Below are 23,988 nucleotides of genomic sequence, written 5' to 3'. Positions count from 1 at the left end.
ATGAGACAAGGCAGAACTGAATTGAATGACACACTTTTCAACTCCTTATGTGGATACTCAAGTTGCATAAGAGCCTTTAGTGTTCTAGGAATTTCACATTTTTAATGCAAAGATACTTACATAAAAATATTCAGCAGTTATAAATAAACTTAACTGCCGGGACATATAGATATGTAAACCACACTTAAGAAAATAGTTATTGAAATTCTTTAGGTCTATATGATGGCAGAAGTTTTGCTTTGTAATAAGGATACCTCATAAAATTTGATATAATCAGCTTAAGAAGGAAAATTGTACATACATATCCCTGTCCCTAAGCTTTATGGTTTTCCACCAGTAGCATGCAATTTTGTGAAACTACAAAATATTAGGAATGATCTGTTTCTGCTCAATTATTACTAAGGTGTCAGACATTCAACCACCTCTCTATAGTCTCTGAATGCATTTGCACAATATGTATGCTCAGAGAAAGGCTCAGCTTCTATTAATCTAGAGGTTGCTGTATTAATAGGTTGCACACTTCATTGATTTTTAATTAATTTCTAAAGAGACACAGAGGATAACTACTACAGCCCACAGACATCTCCATTCTCATTGCAAACCACATCTTTATTGATCGGCTGCCTAAGGAGTAGAAGTAATCCATTTTAAGTACACCTCCCTGTGAGAGTTCGGACACTGCACGATTCACTTCTCCTATTGTAATCATATTGGCAAGAGGTCAATAGGAGAAAAAACTGTAGCATGCTTGATAGTCTCTTGATGCAGGCAGATGAGCTTCTTACTCACAATGTAGTAAGAAAGCAGAGGCTTTTCATACATGCTATTTAATTTACTTTTTTTTTTATTTCATTTATTTATTTTCTGGTTTTCTTAAGAAGGCTTTCAAGTCCCAAGGAGACTGTTCTTCAAACGGATATTTTAAAAGCTTGCCATGAGTTGTAAATGAAACTTCTGAAGAAAATGTAGGGAACAAGAATAAAAAAAAAAAAAATCTGTTATCTCTGTCGGCCTCAGGAATCTGAAAATGGTCTTCCCCTTCTCTCCCCCTGGGAGACTAATATCAACATCTGGGGCTTCGCCTAAATGTGGCAGGGTTTGCTTTCCCACATTCCATCATAAATATTGCACATTTCGAATTGCATTTATTAATTTGCCAGTGACTGTTCTAAATCCTCTGTATATGGGAACTCACAAGAACACAATGAAACCTGTGTTACTACTGCTACTCCTATTTTTAGACAAGGAAATTAATGTACAGAGAGATAAAATAACTTGTTCAAAGGTGATACTAGTGCATGACAAAACTTATCAGAACTAAGATTTGTCTTGCAGGCAGCTTGATTCCAAAAGCAGTGCTCCTTACCATTATGCTATATGACCATATATATAAAACTATACACAGTAGACTACAAGCCATATATGAAACTCACAAAACTGAATGTAATCTAGAAAATGGGTGCTCTGTGAATTCAGTGAAGAGAAAACACTTCCTTCCACATAATAAATGTTGAAGGCTTTTAAATAAGCCTCTTTAATTTTGCTGGGTTCTCCAAGGGATGGTGCTTTTGGAGGCACTTAAAAAACCAACTTTTTATGCATTTCACTGTGTCTTTGACAACTTGAAATTTGCCTGGCATCAGTAACTGGCACTCTATACATGTTTGTGGTTGGAGTAAATGAACCATAAGACCAGAATTTTGTAAGTCTGTCCAGAAAGTAGCTATTTTTCTTTGCAGCATAGATGGAGCATTGGAGTGTCAATATCCCAAGAGTGAGGAAGCCGAGACGAATTATCAACAGCCAAAACTTCCAGCTGAGTGTCCAGGTCCTGAAGAGGTTTCTGGGCAGCACACCACAGCATCTCCTAACATGCAATTGTGTATGCACACACACATGCATACACACCACACACACACTCAAATATATTATTGGGACTATCTATGAAAATTTTCAAATAAATAGCAAACAATAATTTGTATTATATATTGTTAAAATTACAGAAATTTGGTTGTCCTTAATATTCCAAAGTCTTCTTAAAATCTGCAACCTAACCAGGCTTCTTGAAGATCATGGCTGCAGTTGGAAGTGTGAGAATTAACCATGAGTGTTAACTCCATGCTGGCTCAGGACAGCTGTATGAATCTGCTTTTCTTCCTCTGAATAAAATAATAGGAAGAACATTCAGGAACAAGTAGAATGAGAAGCTACTGCACCTAACAGTGCTGAGTAACCAACAGGTGTTTCAACTGGCTGCCTTTTCTTCAAAGTAGTCAAATTATATTTTTAATAAGATAAACTTGTGCTTATTTATTTAAAAAATACATAGTATCTTATAATAGTGAATGTTTATATGTTTTCCAGATTTTAAGCCATTGAATCCTCAAGACAACCCTCAGAGTAGACACTATTATTACCCCCATTTAACAAATAAAGAAAGTGAAACATAAGTGTTGTATAAATTGACCAAAATCACATAGCCAGTAAGTAGCCAGTGTTTTTGGAGTCTTATATTTTAAACTTAGGATGCACTAAGATGATTTTTACTAAAATGTATTCATGACTCTCACTAAATATTTGAAGGGGGACATCTACTCTACCTCTTTACTGTTCTCTGTGTCTATTATTGGCCCACAATTTAATATTTCAGATAGATATATTTTACAGTTTCATCTATCATGGAATAAAAATTTAAAGCTAGCAGTAACCTCAGAGATCATTTCAGCCAATCCATCACTTTTATAGCAGAGGTGAAATGAGTACCTGTGGTCATAAACCTAGTTAACAATATGTCCAAAACTTCTGTCTCACAACACTCAGCTCTGTGTTCTTTCTATTCTGCCATGAACCAGCTTCTGCTGGTTAAAAAGATCGCTCAGTTGATTCCATTACTGAGCCCCCTTATATTCCCTTTCTGCACTATTTGGATAAAATCAGTTACTTCATCTAAAGATTCCTTTCTTTCCTTGAACATGCTTATATCTTTAGCTATAACCGTAGTAAGCATTATAGTTGGATTCTTCTTTCCCCCAGGGAAAGAATTGCTTTTAGAAGGAAAGGTAGTAAAAAGGAGATATTTTCATTTGAAGTTAGGTTTCCCGAAGCTTCCTGTTATTAAGAAAGCTTCAGGTTATTAGAAAGAAAACAGAAAAAAAAATGTTCTCTTGCTAACTCCAGAGATTAATGCTGGAGATTAATGCCTGTGAGCTGACTGCAGCTTGAAATTTTTAGCTCCACACGTGTATATGATGAAATTGTCGCATGGCCAATATGTGAGAAGCAAATATTTATTGTCAGAAATAGTCCAGTCTCTCTTGACTTCCTTTAGCTTCTGGCAGCTGGGCAAAATACATTTTCACATTGAATTAAGACAATAATAATGCTTTTTGCCAGATTGTTGTGACTCACGTATCATAAGACTGAAAAGAAGGTCATGGCTAGGTGTTTGTCAATACCAATATTTTAAAATTAAGTCATTCTCTGTTCTTTTCCATAAGCAGTTTATATGAGTTGATTCTAACTAGAGATTAAAATGTTAAATTCAATTCTAATAACATTTTTCCTTGGATTTTATATCAAAGTTCATTTCTGAAAATCAAGCATACAATTTGACCTTCTGTAGTTAACTTGTATTTACTATGATTACACATTATAAGACCTATGAGCAAAACATAAAGTAAGTATGCATTCTTTGAAAACTTGCTAGGGCTTACAGAGAAGGCATGAAAAATGGTAAAATTATGAATAGTTTGGGTAATGGTAAATTCTGAATAGTTTCTATAAAATCAGACTTGTGACATTTGGATCATGAAGTAGATAAACAAAATAACCCTAAAACACTTCTTTCAGAAACTCCCCTCCATGGTGTGTGGTAAGTGGCAGTTATCTTGGTGTAGAAAATCTATTTTATTAACCCATAGAAAACATTCTGCAGCACTGAACCTTTCAGATCTATTTTATTCGTGACCTTTATCTTCACTAAATTCTTTAGTCTGTGATGTATTTATAGAGGGCACAAAATCTTTTAATATGTCTTCTAATTTTTCTTTCTTCTTCTATGACAGCATCCTTGGGTGAATTATTGTTAAAATAATACTTTGAATAGTAATAATTCTGAAATTGTATTCACACATTAATCATGATGGGTAGGTTATAAGTCTGTGTATCACCATTTGCAAACATTTATTAAACACCCACTGTGATATATTAGCTGAGGTTCACAGATTTTCTGAAATAGGCAATTAAAGTTAAGGAGGGTAAGTAATTCTTGTGCATTCTAGGATTGTTGATAGCTATCCCTGGAGCAGTAATAAAGGTTTTCATGTTCTACACTTACTATATGCCAACTGCTATTTAAGCGCTTTGCATATGCTAATTTACCTCACAACAACCTGAAGGATAGGTGCTGTTATGCCCATTTAGAGAGGAGGAGAGAAAGGTGATGACAGAGAGATTAAATAACTTTCTCAGAGTGATAGGGCTAGAACATGGCAGGACTGGGGTTTCAAACAGGCAATTGACCACAGAATCTACGCTCATACCCACTCTACCATCTTGCATACTCTGTGACCAAAATAAGAACAGTCTGTAGTTTGCACAATTCAAATTCCTGCGAACTTACAAAAAGATGCTATAATTTAACTGAGTTTAAAATATAAATTAAAAAATGAGGCAATCACTTGCATTATGTTCTGAAATTCACAGAAACACCAGATAACAGGTTTTTTTTTCTGCCAAAGTACTAGTGCCTTTTAAAGCTATATGACTTCAAGTGGCTGGATGCAGAGACTCATGCCTGTAATCCCAACGCTTTGGAAGTCTGAGGCAGGAGGATTGCTTGAGGCCAGGAGGTTGAGGCTGCAGTGAGCCCTGATCATGCCACTGCACTCCAGCCTGGATGACAGAGCTAGACCTTATTTCAAAAACAAAAACAAAAACAAAAATCTGTATGACCCCTATGTTCATTAATTTATCCATGCCCACATAACCCTGTGACCCATTAAGAGAGAAGATAGGCTTAAAAATGTAGACTGTAGAATCCACACAGCAAGGGATCCAATCCAACTTCTACCATGCATTAGCTAGATCAGCAGTCCCCAAACTTTTTGGCACCAGGGACTGTTTTTGTGGGGACCCGGCAGGGGACATAGTTTCAGGATGAAACTGTTCCACCTGAAATCATCAGGCATTAGTTAGATTCTCATAAGGAGTTCACAATGTAGATCCCTCGCATGCACAGTTCACAATTGGGTTCAGCCTCCTATGAGAATCGAATGCCGCCACCGCTAATCTGACAGGAGGCAGAGCTCTGGCAGTAATGCTGGCTCGCCTGCCACTCACCTCCTTCTGTGCAGCCCAGTTTTTAACAGGCCACAGACTGGTGCTGCTCCATGGCCCAGGGCTTGGGGATCCCTGATTAGATAACTTGGAGCAAGTAACTTGACCTCACTTAGCCTTAGTTTTCTCATATGTAAAATATGACAACAGTACGCATCTTATAAGATTAAGTTAACCAACCAATGTGGCAACATTTACTTTAATGACTGCTGTGTTCTAAGTACTGGGTCAATGTCAACTGTGGTTGCCGTCAGTATTATCTTCTCATAATTTACTTTACCCAAGCTGGCCTGGCATGGATATGAGAACTGCTACAGCGCAGAGTATAAGGTTTCTTTACCCACAAAACACAGCATAATAATGAATGACCCTTATTTGTTCATCTTGAAACTTCAGAGACTTCATCCAGTTTGTTTTTGTCACTGTTATTTCTAATAATTGTCTGCCACCTTAGATGCATGACACTCTAATTTGAAGAGTGATTTCATTTTGAAGGAATCTAGCAGAGCGTGACTCAAATGAGATCTTCCAGAAAGAAAATCCTATTTAATGACTGTGATGTAGAGAAAACTGTTTTGAGCAATCCATAGATGATTCAACACTCTCAAGGTGTGAAAGTAGGACTAAGGTGGCTTTAGTAAGTAATGATTTGAAAGCATGCATCTGTATATTGATGTTTCATAGTTACAAAGCAACCATAAACATGTATTTTGATGGTTTGGTAATGATATAGATACTTACGTTCTTATTGCTTTTAGTGACAGTCAGGTGGGTGAGGGAAACTGTCTAGACATTGTCACCTAGTTTTTTAAAATTGATTCCTCATTATTTTGAAGAAAGTACCTTTTCTGGACAAACAGTATTTAGCTTCAGAATAGTCTATTCTTTGCTGAGCTTTGTGTGTAGAATTTCAAAGAACTTGGAGTTTCTGAAGTTTTTCTTGTATTGTAGAGTATGTCATTAGAGTGTCAGTCTGTGCAGGCTGCTATAACAAAATAACATAAACAGAAATTCATTTCTCATAGTTTTGGAGACTGGGAAATCCCAGATAATGGTGCCAGAAAATTTAGTGTCTAGCTAAGGATCTGATTCCTGATTGTTCATAGCTCCTGTAACCTCACATGGCTGAAGAAGCAACAGATCTCTCTAAGGTCTCTTTTATAAGTTTGCTAATATCATTCATGAGGTTCTACTCTCATGACCTAATCACTTTTCAAAGTCCCCACCTCCTAACACCATCACTTTGGGGGCTAAAATTTCAACATACGAATTTGAGGAAGGACATAAAACCATTCAGATCATAGCACAGTTTGAAATTTTTTGGTGAATGTGCCTTAGTTCCCTATTGGCAAAGTACATATCACTCTTCCTGCATAAGTTTAAGAAATATAAAAATGATATTTTTATTAGAACGATATTTGGTTCAAGGGATCATTATCCACCTAAATGATAAAAGTCTAAAAACAAAATTGTTCTCAATGTATTCTCTTTCTTCATCATTCAAACAAATACTAAGGATGATTACTTAATTTTATAAATATTCCTTGATATTATCCTCTTTATAGTATTCCTTCTGGCCTAGTTTAATTGAAGGTTCAGATAGTCTTACACATAGGAGCAGACGAGTGTTGTAAGTGATGGAAGCAGAATTCCTGGGAAGAAATAGTGAGCAGTGGGATCTTGGAAAATGGGTTGGGATTACCCTTATTGGGGTACAGTTGGTCTCAGCTAAAGAGAATGACTGACCCACACCCAGTGTGGGGACTAAAGAAAAAAAAAATCTGAAAAATGGATGTATGTAGTCCATGGACTGCAAATTTGCAACCTTTATTTTACACTCCCATCACCTTGCTTCTATATTGTGGCAGTGGCTCCTGCCTTCAGCTACACAGATGTCCAATCCATTCTCTGTATTAACACCAGAGTGGTGTTTCAAAGAGTCCAACAATCTCATGCCCCACCGCCCCCGCTTTGTTTTTTTCTGAGACAGTCGATCTCGGCTCACTGCAAGCTCTGCCTCCCGGGTTCACGCCATTCTCCTGCCTCAACCTCCTCAGTAGCTGGGACTACAGGCACCCGCCACCACGCCTGGCTAATTTTTTGTATTTTTAGTAGAGACAGGGTTTCACCATGATAACCAGGATGGTCTCAAACTCCTGACCTCGTGATCCACCCGCCTCGGCCTCCCAAAGTGCTGGGATTACAGGCATGAGCCATCGCGCCCGGCTTCGCTCCCCTTTTTAAAACAACTTCCACATCACCTAATTGTATACTGCATGAAATACAAAAGTCTAAGTTCTTTACCATGACATATAAGAGACCCTTCTTGGACCCTGCCTCTTCTTTTGTTTTCAGTTTCACTTCTCACCACTGTCCCTCCCTAATACAGTATGCTTTAAAAATACGGAATTGCATGTCTTTGTCCACGTACGCCATGGTACTGCTGCCCCGTGCTTGTTCTGTTCGCCTGCAGTTTTACTCTCACTCTGCCCAATTGGGAGACATCATTCAACCCTTACTTAGGCCTTGGTACCGCTTTGAAGTGTCTCCTCCCATGCATACTTGCTAGGCTATACTACATAAGGGCCTCAGAATAGAGTTCTCTTTAAATGCCTTGCATGTATCACATCAGTCCGTTCAACTTTTTATTCCCTATCTGCCCACTTTATTAATTAGCTTCTGTTCTCCTTTCATGTACAGACCTTATCTGAATCTTTTTTATCTTCTCGGTGTCTGGCAAATAGTCTAGCACATAGTATGCGTTAACCTGTTGCCAAAATATTTTCCATGTTCTGATACAAAGGTGATAAGAAAGAGAATAATGAATGTTTCATGAACATTTCTTAAAGGGATAGAATTATTTGGGAAGATGTGAAAATATTTTATCTCCAAGGCAATGCATTTATTTGTTTATTTTTTTTGATCCTTTAAGTCATATAAGGGCTATATGTTCTCAGATGTACTTTATTCTAGGAATTTCTAATTTAATGTACTCAAATACAAAGCACTGTTTAGGAGGGCAGGCAAAAGTCCCATAAATCTCGGTTGTAAGTTGATTTCAGAAAACACTCATCCGCACAGTGTCACCCAACTGTTGACTGATTAGACCATATCAGGCAGTATCTCCACTGATTGTGTTTAATGTGCATTTACATGGGGTTGGCTCATGATGCTGTTTGAAGTAATCTTCTCTTTACACTACACCAGGTATACGGTTCATAATTTTTTGACCTGTGTGATTTATGTGTCTGTTTTCCACAGCTTTTGTTTTAGTATCAGAAACCATTAATCCTTCAAAATCCTGCAGTTGTAATGTTAACTGCCAACAGCATTGATTTGCAATTGGCATGAGAGTATGGTTCAACCATTTCATAATAATTCTAATCTATTTTTAAATGATGACCATTGTACCACTAAAGTAATTAAATATAGAATTTCCCCTAACTCTTCAACAAAAATATATTCACTCTATTCTTGGCCTCAGGTTTATTTCCTTAGTTTTACATAAGTTATTTTGTTAAACATAATGTTTAGCAACTCTTAGTTTACCTAGTACTGAAGTATAATTAATAAAGTAATTGTCACTCCTCTGGATTATTTTTTCTGAATTTGTATAGATATTAATACATAACATATGTTATATATTGTTACATGTGGATGTATTGTGAGGAGAGCCAGCTATGTCTCTTGCTGCTGAACAGCAACAAATTTTATTTTTAATTTCCCTGTATGTTTTATAAAGGCAAAATATTAAAGGCTAATTTCAGTGTCATTACAAACTATGTAATTTCACTATGGATTCTCATAGTGACTACTGATACCATAGAAGCCTTCTTAAAACTTACAGGTTTTTAAGACTTCTAGGGTATATACTTCATTCTGTGAATGATTAATAAGAATAGTATAATTCTTAGTATAATATCATAGTATAATTCTTCAGCCTCCATAGAGTCTATAATGGTGATTTTGGCACCATTAAACCTCAAATGAAATATTGCTAAAAATTATGGATAGAGGTATTTGTTTGGATGTGTAGGGGGAGATGACATGAAGCAGAAGTTATTGAGAAGGAATGACTACAAATATGTGGGTCAATCCAAGCATATATTAGCTTATCTGCTACAACACCTGCACACCTCACTAAAGAAAGAGTTTGCAAAAGGATATCAAGTCGCTTGGAAAAATAATGATCTAACATTTAGCTCATGTGAAAGTAATTCATTTGTCTCATAGGACTTTAGGGAGAAAAGACCAAAAGCTGTTTGTGGTTTGCTCTCCCCCAAAATCAGGTTTTCTCTAATTTTGAAAATATTCTAGGATTCTGGCTTCACTTAAAAAATTAGGCACTTCCAACTGAAGGCTAAGAGAACTCTTTTTAGAAACAAAGGAAAAACCTAGGCATTAACTGACTATCATTAAGGAACTTGATGTTTTTCAGGGAATGATGTACCTGGAAGAAAGACGGCTCGTTCATCGGGATTTGGCGGCCCGTAATGTCTTAGTGAAATCTCCAAACCATGTGAAAATCACAGATTTTGGACTAGCCAGACTCTTGGAAGGAGATGAAAAAGAATACAATGCTGATGGAGGAAAGGTGGATATCTTTTTGAGAGCAATATTGCTTGAAAATGTAGTATAATATCCTTTTATCTCCTTATATTGTATACAAGAAATCAATAAGCCTGAAGCTTAGGAGATTATAAAACCTTGGTTCTACCATTTGCCTTTTCTCCTGCTCAGGGTATGTATGTGTGTGTGTATATATTTCATGTACACATATATATACCATATATTACCAGCTTCTATTTCTCAAAAGTAGCTAAAATAAGGTGATGTATGTCTGTACCCAGGTGACCTTCATGTTAGGTCCAGTGGTGGGAAAGGGGTAGATCCTTAGGGCTTCTAGAAATTAAACTTTAACACATGGCTGTAGAAATTGTCCCATTGATCTAAACACCATAGCACTAACTCTGACAGATAACATAGCTTCTCTCTTATAGACTAGAGAAAAGTTTAGGTAGTACAAACCACCCTGAACAGAGCCACTGCCTTTGTCCAACTTTTCTGACCCTCTAGTCTCAGCCTCTGCCTGACAACAGCATTCCTGACTCTTTCACCCACTCTGTGATCTCAATCCGTGCCTTAGTACCATGTCTTATATTTCCTCATTAACCTTCTCTTTAGCTTGCCTTTCTTGGCCAAACTATTAGGACTAGACTTCATATGGAGGTCCCTCTAGCTTCACCTGGTGAAACCTAAGGTCAGGAAGCCCAAATGAAATAAGCAAATGCAATCTTAGCCTATGGTGACCTATAAGCTTACACTAACAAAAGAAACTCAGTTATTCTCATGTCATGTAAATATATTTATTATATGCTTTATTTATCATGGGCCATCCAAATATATATTATAAATATTTTGCAATGTTAGGTTTCCAAATACTTAACTTCATCACAAGGCAAAATAACACAAAAATTTTTTAAACTACCCTATTTTGCCTGTTTGCTACCAAACTGCAGTAGTCTGAGACCACAGCTTTGAAATTCACTATAAGACTGCACAGAAGTTGAAGTCTATAAATCACATGGCTTCACTTGTCTTGAGAACATAAGATTTGAGACATAAGATTTGTCTAAAGCAAGATTCATTACTGCTTTAAATGCTTGGTAACCATTAAGTCTTTATCAAGCTACCTGTGATTTAAACTTACTTCTTTAACACAATGTCCGTAGTCCATAAAGTCTGCTAACTCCTTGCCCATAGGGAAATTACTTTCAATGTGTCTTCTGTTCCCTTTCACTGAATACCATGATTCTGTCATAGAGTTACCTTGGTGTCACCTTGGTGAGCAGCCAACCTCGTGATTTCAAAGGCCTATTTAGTTTTAAGCTTTCAACTGCACAGTAGAAGTGTTTATCTTTATTCCATAGAATCTAATTATATTCCCAGCTATATAATGCTGCCCTTCATAGTTGAAACTCATTCTGCTGGCCCATCATCAGCAGGATATGTGGGTTGAGTTGTTTTTCTTGTAGTGATGATAGATTTGTGCTGATCCCCTCACATTATTTTATATAGTTCCTATTTTGAAAATGGTACATATTTTCAATACTGGCTAACCAAGATGAGAGAGGTCATTTGAAGCTGGAAAATAAAGCAAGCCTAACTTTGGAATTCACGATTTTAGGCCTTTTATTGGCCAAATTATATGAGAGGAGAAGGGAGGGGGCAAGTATAGAAAGAGTCCATTGTACTGGTGGCCCAAAATGTGTCTGAGGGTGAAAAGGGATAACTGAAAATATAACAAATCTCATTTTTTGAGAAAAAACTATAAACACATTTTTAGAAGCATGTGTATTAGATGTTTAGATTTGACACTGTAAATCATAATATTTACTAGCAACTTAATTACTGAAAGTTAATTAAGAGCTATAGAAAGTTATCCCTACTTAATTATTTTTACCTTTAATTGTTTATAAAGCTTTTTAAAATAAATAAATAAGTATGACCAAGCATTGTGGCTCATGCCTGTAATCCCAGCATTTTGGGAGGTCAAAGCAGGCAGATCACTTGAGCTCAGGAGTTCTAGGTCAGCCTGGGCAACATGGTGAAACCCCATCTCTAAAAATGCAAAAATTAGCCAGGCATTGTGGCACACCCCTGTGGTCCCGGCTACTCAAAGGCTAAGGTGGGAGGATCACTTGAGCCTGGTAGGCAGAGATTGCAGTGAGCTGAGATTGTGCCATTGCACTCCACCCTGGGTGACAGAGTGAGACCCTGTCTCAAAAAATAAATAAATAAAATAAAAAATGAATAAGTATAGTATGTCTTTAGATTATTTCACTTTATGTATTTTATAAATTAACATATATTTATAGTTATATCTACACACATACAATTTTAAAAATATGATTAAGTCCAGCCCAGAGATTCACATTTATGAAATATATATAGAAATGAATTTTTAATGTAATTTTAAAACTTTCACTTCTTACTTCTCTATAGATGCCAATTAAATGGATGGCTCTGGAGTGTATACATTACAGGAAATTCACCCATCAGAGTGACGTTTGGAGCTATGGTAAATAAATCTTCCTTGCGAATTAAAGCTTGTAAAGCAAAAATACATATGTTAAATTCATGTGAAATATCTTAAGCTAAATTATTTTGTTGTGTTATAAATACCTATTTATAAGCCTAATTTCCTAAAGGAGTTAACTCTTTGCTTTCTCAATGAAAAAAAGAACAACAAAATATTCTCTTTTATTTTAAGTTGTGAGATACACATGCAGAACCTGCAGGTTTGTTGCATAGGTATACATGTGGCATGGTGGTTTACTGCACCCATCAACCCGTCATCTAGGTTTTACGCCCCGTATACATTAGGTATTTGTCCTAATGCTCTCCCTCCCCTTGCCTCCCATCCCCCGACAGGCCCCTGTGTGTGAGGTTCCCCTCCCTGTGTCCATGTGTTCTCATTGAAGAACAACAAAATATTCTAAATAGCATTCCTATTTGCCTTTTTCTGCTTTTTTCTAGTTTATTACAATGTAATATACTAATATCTCTGCTAAGATGTTTTCCATAAGCTTTGGTTTGATAGCAACTGGCTTGATCATTTTGACAGTAAAAATATTCAGCCAATTTTGGTTTAGGGACAATTTCATAGAATTTCATGGCGTTAATTTTAAGCAACTTTCAAAAACATAACTCTGAATATAGTAAATATTCAAACAAAAACAAAACTAACTTTTTGTGTGTTTTTTACATATGAGAATTTTTATGGTCTATAGTAGAAAACAGATTATTGTCATAACTAAGAAAAATTACTGACAGCAGTAAGTTAGAGCAATGAACATGGTAAAAAGAGAAGACTGCTAATTACAACATTAATTTTAATTTACAAACTACTTGTGGAGTAACAGAAATGTTGCAGAGTGAATAATATGAACTGGAAAAGAGTGATATCTATAATTAGAACATTTATTTTATTGTGCTTAACTTAATTGTTAAGATGAGCTATTGAGCATCTGTCTGGCTACTTAAATGTAAGTCCAGTATTACCAAGAAGGAGTCAATATGGTTCTAAGTTTAAACATATCATATAAAATTGGTCTTTCTTACAAATAAAAAAGCATAACACCCACTTAAATAAAAGGGTGGTGGTGAGATTTAAACGCATGGTACAATTTATTTTACTCAAACTTAAGCTTAAAAAAAGTTTTACCTTTTTTTGCATTGTTGGAAAAAAGATATAAACCATTCAATCACTTCGAACTTACAACTCTTGTCAATGCTTGACAAAACTTACTTCCTAAACTATTGTAAGAAGTGTATAGAAAAACATCTATTACATGTATTCTATGATAAATTTATATATTATATGATACAGATTAACATGTAGATTAGCATTTATATGTTACATGATATAGACGGGTTTATAGAATATATATTATGTCAGATTTATATATTATATATATATCATATAGTATATTTTATATATGTATATACTTTTTTCTTTTTCTTCTTTTTCTACTTACAATTCACTGAATCAAATGTGGCAATCTCCTAAAAGCAAATTTAAATTAGCTCAAAATATATGAAAAGTTGGCAGAACAGTCATATTTTTAATAGTAAAATTTGTCTTTTGGGAAAAATCTTGTTACTCAGGCTGTAACATTTTTCTTCATGTTGAGTTGCAAAATCCCAGGAACTGTTCATCAAAAATAAATAAAAAGATAGGTAGTACTCTGTTTTGAAACACAGCCCAGGTCATCAACCCATATTCATAAGACACTTAAAAATTTTTATGATATATCATAGTTGATTGCAAAAGGCGTCAAAGGCAGAGGAAGTTGCATAACCTTGTTTACAGTGCACCTTTATGGAAAATTCTCACTAGGTGAATTTTTATTTTTACAAAAATAAGCATCGGCTGTGATATACATCTTAAGATAAAGGAATTGCAAGTAAAATTTGAGATTGTTTTATTTTAGCTTTCCTGATACTGTTCTTTTACATGAAACCATCCTTTTCTAACCCTATCTTGTCATCACCTTTACAAGCATATAATTGGATTATTATCAGAAGTTTTTTATTTTTTGACTTTTGTTTTTGTATTTATATGTTTCTGTTTATTATATTTTCTATTATTTTGATTTACAGTTGCTTTGTATCTTGCTTATGTTGGGAGTTCTGATAGAGATGTGAGAGTATCTACTCTATCTTTTATAACTGCCTATCTAAGTTAACAAAATGTTCTCCTTAAATATATATTCTAGGCCCAGCATGATGTCTCGTGCTTGTAATCCTAGCATTTAGGGAGGCCGACGTGGGCAGATGGCTCAAACCCAGGAGCTTGAGACCAGCCTGGGCAACATGCTGAAACCCTTTATCTACTAAAATTTACAAAAATCAGCCAGGCATGGTGGCTCATGTCTGTAGTCCCAGCTACTCAAGAAGCTGAGGTGAAAAGATCATGTGAGCCTGGGGAGGTTGAGGGTGTAGTGAGCTGTGATCATGCCTCTTCACTCCATTCTGGGTGACAGATTGAGACCCTGTCTAAAATATAAAATATATCATTCTAAAATATAAAAAATTCTAAAATATAAAATATTCTAAATATAAAATATTCTAAAATATAATATATATATATATATATTCTGTAAGTATGACTATCTAGAGATGAACAGTCATCCACTTAACTTGTTGCAGCCCGCCTCAGAGAAAATTTTTATGATATATTTTAGGAACTACTCCTTAATATACAAACTTAAAGATGTAATAACAGTCAGTCAATTAAATTATCACTAGGTATATGTTAACAATATGCCTAAAATCCTAAGATGTAAATATTAACCAAAAAAAATCAGGTAATAGTTAATATTCTATTATAAAGAATGATTTTAAATTCAACATAGGTTTATATTTTAAGCTTTGTATTTTTGTTATCAGTCAATGATAACAGTTATAAACTAAAAACGACTTCAGCCTGAGTAAATAATTCATTATAGATGGCAGTAGGAAAGAAAACATAGCTCTAATTAATGGATTTTATATTGAAAGATGACTGTATATGTACATCAACCAAAACTCACTTTGTAATATTTTTGTGCCCAGCTAGCCATTTCTGAACTTAAAAATCTTTACCCTTAAGAAAATATTATTTTAAACTATATGATCATTATATCACAAAAATGATATTTAGTGTATATATTATTGCTGAAATCAGAACCATCATCATCATCAAAACTGGCTCTTTGCATGCTAACATTTAGTGTATTTGCTTTCGCAGAGAAAATCAATGTCCCAATGATTCAAGAAAGCCATTTTATTACCTAAAGAATAAACTACTTTTTATCCCCTTCACAATTTTGTTGATGCCTACTTCACATGTACTATATATTACATATGGAACATTCCTCACTCAGGTTCTCATATTTGCTAACGAAGTATATCTGTTTTATTCAACTGTTCTCTTTGTGTAAGGTAGAGAGAGTCACAATTCTTTATTGTAACATAAGGTAATTATTCTGGAAGCTTTTAATAGTAAAGATGCTAATCTTAAAATTAGTCAATATCTTATTTTACTGGCAATCATATTTATTGTTACTGAATACATATGTATGTATAGTAAATGAATTGTTTTATGGTTTGCAACATGGTATAGTGAAATATAACTTGGATCAGCAAACATTAGTATTACCTATAGGCAGAAATGGGAAACAGATTCTATACGCTGATATCCACTGTAAATTGTCTCTTCTATCCATTAGAAATTCCAAGACAATAATAAGAAAATTGAATTCCCCCACAAAGATTTTGACATTGGGGTTCTCATAATGGATACAGGAATTTGTGGAGCTTTTTTTTTTAATTGATTGGTGTTTTGATTGATCTATAAGGAGTATTCTTTTACCAGTGGTATATTGCCAGTTTGTTCAAAATATGTTGTTAATATGCTTAAGTAAGAATTTTTTCTCCAATATAGGAGTTACTATATGGGAACTGATGACCTTTGGAGGAAAACCCTATGATGGAATTCCAACGCGAGAAATCCCTGATTTATTGGAGAAAGGAGAACGTTTGCCTCAGCCTCCCATCTGCACCATTGACGTTTACATGGTCATGGTCAAATGTAAGATTGCAAAATAATGTTATCACCATCATCATTTGTAGTAAAGTAATAGCACAGATTACTCAATCTGTATAACATTTCTCTGTATTGAAAAATACAACAGTTCAAAAACAATTATGAAGGGAACATGTAAATGCCTCTTTGTTGTGACTATTATTAATATAAAGTAATATTCTTCCATGCTATGAAGTCAAAATTATGACTCTTTTACTCTCATAATCTCCATGACAGTCAAATTGCCTGTCATAAAGAGAGGTAATTGGTCACAATAATGTTCTTAGTAACATTACTAACAGGAATGTTAGTAATAACATTAGTGACCTTTATGGGAAAATATCAGGCTACATAAATGATCTAAACATGAAGGAAAAAACTGGAAACTGATAGTTTTAAACATTAATTTAATAGAAATGGGTCTATGGGTTTTAGTCAAGAGCAAATTAGCAGGATAAGATGGGAAGTGGGAAGAAATGAATCTAGAGTGAGCTAAAAAGATTATAAAGGTTTACTTTTTTCAATTTGATCATTTGTTTACATCAAACTCTTACTTTTCTTTTTTCTTCCCATGCCCCAGACACATATGTATTATAAATGTGTTTTTGAAGCACAGGCCCTTAATTTAAATAGAATTAAGGAAGTCTCTGGAGTTTCTGGCTTAATTTAAGTGAGATTAACATGTAGCAATTTCTCTTGTATAATCTAAGGTTTTCCCCTTCTGATTTACACCGGGTTAGCAAAGAAACAAACTTGTGAAGGTGAATAAGCATCTTATTAATAAGAGACTTTGGACCCAGGTCTACTCAGATTTATATTCATGACATGTGTGATACATTCTGACAGTGAGGGAGGAAATAAAAAATGTTCTTTGCAGTTCAGGTCAGCATGCCCTTTTCACTAAGCATAGTTCTATTTACTCAATATTTAGTTGGAGAGAAACCGATACCTCAACTGTGGTTAACCTTTTTTGGCTTCAATAGTTTCAGAAACACCTATTTTCTCATTAGCATCTTGGCATTAGCAAGCATTTTTTCAAGTGAATGCATGTAGAATACAGAGCATTTGAGCTTTGTTTGGAGAGAAAAAAAGCAGATGACATTAATGATACATAAAATAACACCCAAAAAACTCCCAGATTAAGAATAAAAACTGAATTCCCAGAAAAGGAAGGAAAAAGCTTTACAGCCTTATTCTATTAAATATTGTTTGGTAGATATCTATGGAAAAAAGTTTAAAAACATGCATGTCTTATATAATCTAATCCTATAACTGGCATAGGAAATGATTGAAATTCATTTGAATTTAGCTCTGATGAAATTATATAAAACCAAGAAAACACTTTCTCTAATAGAGAATTTTACCTTTCTTTTGGAGTTTTAATACCTAACAAGAGGATAATTTGGCAAGAAAATCAAGGAAAGCTTGGTACTTTTATTCTTGTCATCTCATTAGCTAAACAGAGCCTGTAGAGATAAGGTCTACTTTATTTAGACTCCCAGCTAAATAATAATACATACCTTGAAAATTGCTGATAGTATGTTTATGCTAGACAAGCTAGTACTAAGATAAGCTAATGTCTATTGCTGAATAGGCATTACCAATCACTTTGCGTTAGTTTTTCTTTTTTTTGTCCACCAGGACAAATGTAGCACAAGACATTTGCTTTTAATTTCTCTTTTCCCCTTTGTGCCAGTGTAAGCATTGTGACCAAATCTTTTCTCCCATGTCACTCCTAATACAAAATAGCTTATATTGCAGTCCCCTCATCTATACCCATCAGAGAAAAAAATTTATCTTTTGTCTGACAATACATTACATTTAGTTACGAATATCAACAAAGAAACTGATAAAGCCTTATCAATTGAGTTGTGTCTTTTACTAGCTTGCTTTCTTTTTCAGATCGTTATGATTAAAACAACATTTTTCAAACTTTTGCTCATATTTTCACAAAATTTAAATTTCAACTCCTTTTAATTATGGATATAGTGACATTTTCACTGTGTAAATTTCCAGGTTGGATGATTGATGCTGACAGTAGACCTAAATTTAAGGAACTGGCTGCTGAGTTTTCAAGGATGGCTCGAGACCCTCAAAGATACCTAGTTATTCAGGTTAGTACATTTGACTTATGTGTTTAAGACTAGACTGATGGCAAACTCACTGTAAAATGAGTAATATCGGGACTTTGGAACTGTGGGAATGACCACTAACATGCTGATTAATTAAGTAGATTATCATGTGAAATGACTTACTTATGGAAAAGAGCTTTTTTACTTCATGTCAGATCCACCTTTTAGCACCTTCCCTTAGTATTCAAGTGGCTCTGCTATTGAACAGATAATTATGATTATACATATACATGAAAAGGTCTTGATCCTCAGACACTTATTTTAGCACCTTGATTTTATTAACATTATGTGTAAGTCATGTTCATTAGTATAATTTTCATTTCTCAGAACAAAAGGAAGACAGATTATTGTTTTAATCTTGCCCATGCTTGAAGACAGAGAATCAAGTTTCAGTATATTAATATTTAATTTACCCAAAAATATTTTAAAAGATGTTCTGTTTTATTTGGAGGGATAGGCAGTATCCAAACAATAACTCAATTCAAATGAATTGATGCACATTTGAATCAACCAACCAGCCAAAGGAATATTTTGTATTTAACACTAGAAAAATAGACTGGATAACTTAAAAATAATAATATATTTCTCTATGATTATTTTCGCCTAAACTATAAACAAATGGGCCTTGGACTAGAGTGAATTATATTTCCTCAGTAAAAGAAGGTAGCCTTTATTTACATATCAATAGTCTAACATAAAGATGAAAGCTAGGTTTTAGAAGATACGTATTTCCATTAATTTTTTCCCCAAAATTAGTTTTCATGAACTGAAACTGTTTCCAAAAATTATGTAACTTTAAAAATATAGGAAAAATATTTAAGGTGAGGTGAAGAAAAGCATAACAAAGGTTTTGGTGTCTTTCTCATACTCCTTTACTCTATTTGCCACTTGCACTATGAGTTTTGAATGTCACTACTTTGAAAATGTAGCCAGTATGCTATAGAATAAAGTATAGACCTTATGGTCCTGATAATCCTATAGCATCAAACCAACCAAATAAAATAAACATTGATAAATCGATCACATTTTATTGTTTATTCTTAAAGTTGCAACCCATACACGATCTGGGCAATGAACAATTATTTTCAGACCTGAAATTGATTTTACCTCCCTAAAATCATCTTTTGATTTTGCTTTATTATTCTCTAATGGTATTTATCATATACTGCTTGTATAAAGTGTGTTTACCTGGCCCTATCATTTCTAAGCATGTTATAGGTTTCTTAATGGCTGGTGGTTGTGCTAAAGACTTTTTTTTTTAATGTGTGTATGAATTTTTCAACCATTTGTTATGATATTACATAAATTTATTGCAGAGACCACATATTTAAGATAAGAAAGAAAGAATCATATTTGTGTCTGATGGGCAATCTTTTAGGGTGATGATCGTATGAAGCTTCCCAGTCCAAATGACAGCAAGTTCTTTCAGAATCTCTTGGATGAAGAGGATTTGGAAGATATGATGGATGCTGAGGAGTACTTGGTTCCTCAGGCTTTCAACATCCCACCTCCCATCTATACTTCCAGAGCAAGAATTGACTCGAATAGGGTAAGAAGGAATTATATACACATACCATATTATTTCTGAGATATAAAATCAAGTAAATAGGGTATAAGCACTAACATTTCAAAATAATTATATAGCTCAAATCAATGTGATGCCTAGATTAAAAATATACCATACCCACAAAAGATGTGCCAATCTTGCTATATGTAGTTAATTTTTGGAAGACAAGCATGGACAATACAACATGTACTCTGAAATACCTTCAAGATTTTAGAAAAAAAAAATTTTCCTCATCTTAATTTATTTAAAACAAATCTTTAAAAAACAATTCCAAATAATAAAACCATATGTGTATATAAATAAATGAAAAGTCCTATGAAGTAGGCTTTCTACTTTTTTTCCTTAAAAAGATATTATGATTAGTCAAGAAGTAATACAAGTATAAATATTTCACTCATTTAAGAAAAATTAAATATTTTCTGTCAAGCAGACAGAAAACCGTGCAGTCCTTTGAACCTAATCATATCGAAAAGGCTGCTAAGAAGTAGATTTTCTTTTTTTTTTTTTTAATTATACTTTAAGTTCTATGGTACATGTGTACAACGTGCAGGTTTGTTACATATGTATACATGAGCCATGTTGGTGTCCTGCAGCCATTAACTCGTCATTTACATTAGGTATATCTCCTACTGCTATCCCTCCCCCGCCGCGTCCCCACATTAGGACTCGGTGTGTGATGTTCCCCTTCCTGTGTCCAAGTGATCTCATTGTTCAATTCTCACCTATAAGTGAGAACATGTGGTATTTGGTTTTCTGTTCTTGTGATAGTTTGCTGAGAATGATGGTTTCCAGGTGCATCCATGTCCCTACAAAGGACACAAATTCATCCTTTTTTATGGCTGCATAGTATTCCATGGTGTATATGTGCCACATTTTCTTAATCCAGTCTGTCACTGATGGACATTTGGGTTGATTCCAAGTCTCTGCTATTGTGAATAGTGCCGCAATAAACATATGTGTGCATGTGTCTTTATAGCAGCATGACTTATAATCCTTTGTGTATATACCCAGTAAGGGGATGGCTGGGTTGAATGGTATTTCTAGTTCTAGATCCTTGAGGAATCGCCACACTGTTTTCCACAATGGTTGAACTAGTTTACAATCCCACCAACAGTGTAAAAATGTTCCTATTTCTCCACATCTTCTCCAGCACCTGTTGTTTCCTGATTTTTTAATGATTGCCATTCTAACTGGTGTGAGATGGTATCTCATTGTGGTTTTGATTTGCCTTTCTCTGATGGCGAGTGATGATGAGCATTTTTTTCATGTGTCTGTTGGTTGTATGAATGTCTTCTTTTGAGAAGTGTCTGTTCATATCCTTTGCCCACTTTTTGATGGGGTTGGTTTTTTCTTGTAAATTTGATTGAGTTCTTTATAGGTTCTGGATATTAGCCCTTTGTCAGATGAGTAGATTGCAAAAATGTTCTCCCATTCTGTAGGTTGCCTGTTCACTCTGATGGTAGTTTCTTTTGCTGTGCAGAAGCTCTTTAGTTTAATGAGATCCCATTTGTCAATTTTGGCTTTTGTTGCTGCGTTCCTTTGGAAGGGGAGATGCGCTCTGATTTTTTGAATTTCCAGCTTTTCTGCACTGCTTTTTCCCCATCTTTGTGGTTTTATCTGCCGTTGGTTTTTGATGATGGTGACGTACTGATGGGGTTTTGGTGTGGGTGTCCTTTCTTTTTGTTAGTTTTCCTTCTAACAGTCAGGACCTTCAGCTGTAGGTCTGTTGGAGTTTGCTTGAGGTCCACTCCAGACCCTGTTTGCCTGGGTATCAGCAGCAGAGGCTGCAGAAGATAGAATATTGCTGAACAGCGATTGTTGCTGTCTGATTCTTGCTCTGGAAGCTTCATCTCAGGAGTGTATCCCGCCATGTGAGGTGTTGCTCTGCACCTAGTAGGGGATGTCCCCCAGTTAGGCTACTCAGGGGTCAGAGACCCACTTGAGCAGACAATCTGTCTGTTCTCAGATCTCAACCTCCATGCTGGGAGATCCACTGCTCTCTTCAAAGCTGTCAGACGGGGGCATTTACCTCTGCCAAGGTTTCTGCTGCTTTTTGTTTACGTATGACCTGTCCCCAGAGGAGGATTCTACAGAGGCAGGCCAGCCTCCTTGAGCTGTGGTAGGCTCCACCCAATTCGAACTTCCCTGCAGCTTTGTTTACCTACATAAGCCTCAGCAATGGCGGGTGCCCCTCCCCCAGCCTTGCTGTCGCCTTGCAGTTAGATCTCAGACTGCTGTGCTAGCAATGAGGGAGGCTCCGTGGGCGTTTGACCCTCTGGGTCAGGTGTGGGATATAATCTCCTGGTGTGCCCTTTGCTAAGACCCTTGGTAAAGTGCACTATTAGGGTGGCAGTCACCTGATTTTCCAGGTGTTGTGTGTCTCAGTTTCCTTTGGCTAGGGAAAGGAATTCCCTTCCCTCTTGGGCTTCCCAGGTAAGGCGATGCCTCGCCCTGCTTCAGCTCTCGCTGGTCGGGCTGCACCCGTGGACCAGCGCCAACTGTCCGACATGACCCAGTGAGATGAACCCGGTACCTCAGTTGAAAATGCTGAAATCACCCGTCTTCTGTATCACTCACGCTAGGAGCTGTTCCTATTCGGCCATCTTGGGCACACCCCTGTAGATTTTCATTTCTAAGAAATAGATTTAAGTTTAGAAAGATGTTTCTGAAAAGAATTCACATTTCATTTTAAATGTTAAACCTACTCTATATGAATTCCATTCTTTCTTTGAAAGCTGTCAAATCCATGCATTTGTTTATTTTTATAAATTCATTCCTCATTCATTCAACATATATTGAGTACCACTGTATGTGAAGTATTAGTATACATTTAAGACTCAAAGAATTTTGACACAACTTCTGCTTTCAGGAAGTGACCACCTTAATCAAAGAATCGTACAGATATAGGGACTGCATAATAAGTGCTGTAATCCAGTATTCACTGACCATTACAGAGCATGAAGAACTAGTAAATTTGTGTCTGTAATCAATTTCTTCCATTGATAAGATATAAACATGATGCTTAATTTTTTCTAGAAGATAATTTTCTCTTAATATTTTTTCCTTCTTTATCTAAGAACAGTATCATAGCTAGTAGAACAAACAGCATCCAGTTTCTCTTGACCATAGCCATAAGAACATTTTCAACTTGCTGCTCATTATCTAACATAATTTGCTTTATTTCATAGTGACAGTAATAATTAAGTAATAATCCCCTGGTGTTTACTATTCAACACATATATGTTAACCTCCTTAATCCTTAAACAAACTTCATGAGGTTCTATTATTATCCCCTTCTTTCAAATGAAGAAACTTGCCACAGAGATGTCAGCTGATATGACTGGTGTCACACACCTAGTCAGTGGAAGAGGGGAATAATGTAAGCTAGATATCTGCCTCCTACACTGTAGTCTTGCTTCAAAGTTACTGAAGCATGTTATTTCCATGATGTGATTAGAGTCTGGGACTTGTCTTGTTTGGGAAATTCCCCAGGTGGTTTTCTTATAAAATGCATCTCAAATGTGCCCTACACCTTTTACTCATCTACCTCCATTTAGAAGATCTGATATGGAAAGGGACAAAGAGACCTCAACTAATTTTTCTTTTCTATTAAAAATATATCATTATAGCACAAACTGAAAACTTTATCACATGCCCAATGGGGATAGATAACTAAAAGTTTTTAAAATTAGATCAATGGATAGGTAATGAACAATCAGTCTTTTGTTTGTGAGAGGGAAGAAAGCGGTTAAGGTGTATAAAGGAGGCTCTCTGTACACTTTGCAAAATGATCAAATTATATACCCTGGCATTTATAATTT

General features: G+C 35.3%; 1 protein-coding gene across 1 annotated transcript in view; it reads left to right on the top strand.

Moving 5' to 3' along the window:
- ERBB4 (erb-b2 receptor tyrosine kinase 4) overlaps positions 1-23,988 on the top strand; it is a 1,186,765-nt gene that overhangs the window by 1,128,475 nt on the left and 34,302 nt on the right. Inside the window, exons 21-25 of the mRNA XM_015110887.3 lie at positions 9,776-9,931; positions 12,343-12,418; positions 16,328-16,474; positions 18,485-18,582; positions 19,979-20,149. Of these exons, the coding sequence (XP_014966373.3) occupies positions 9,776-9,931; positions 12,343-12,418; positions 16,328-16,474; positions 18,485-18,582; positions 19,979-20,149 (648 nt within the window). The remainder of the gene's footprint in view (positions 1-9,775; positions 9,932-12,342; positions 12,419-16,327; positions 16,475-18,484; positions 18,583-19,978; positions 20,150-23,988) is intronic.

The sequence above is a fragment of the Macaca mulatta genome, chromosome 12 (assembly GCF_049350105.2).
Source record: "Macaca mulatta isolate MMU2019108-1 chromosome 12, T2T-MMU8v2.0, whole genome shotgun sequence".
NCBI lineage: Eukaryota > Metazoa > Chordata > Mammalia > Primates > Cercopithecidae > Macaca > Macaca mulatta.
This window is presented reverse-complemented; position numbering and strand designations above follow the sequence as displayed.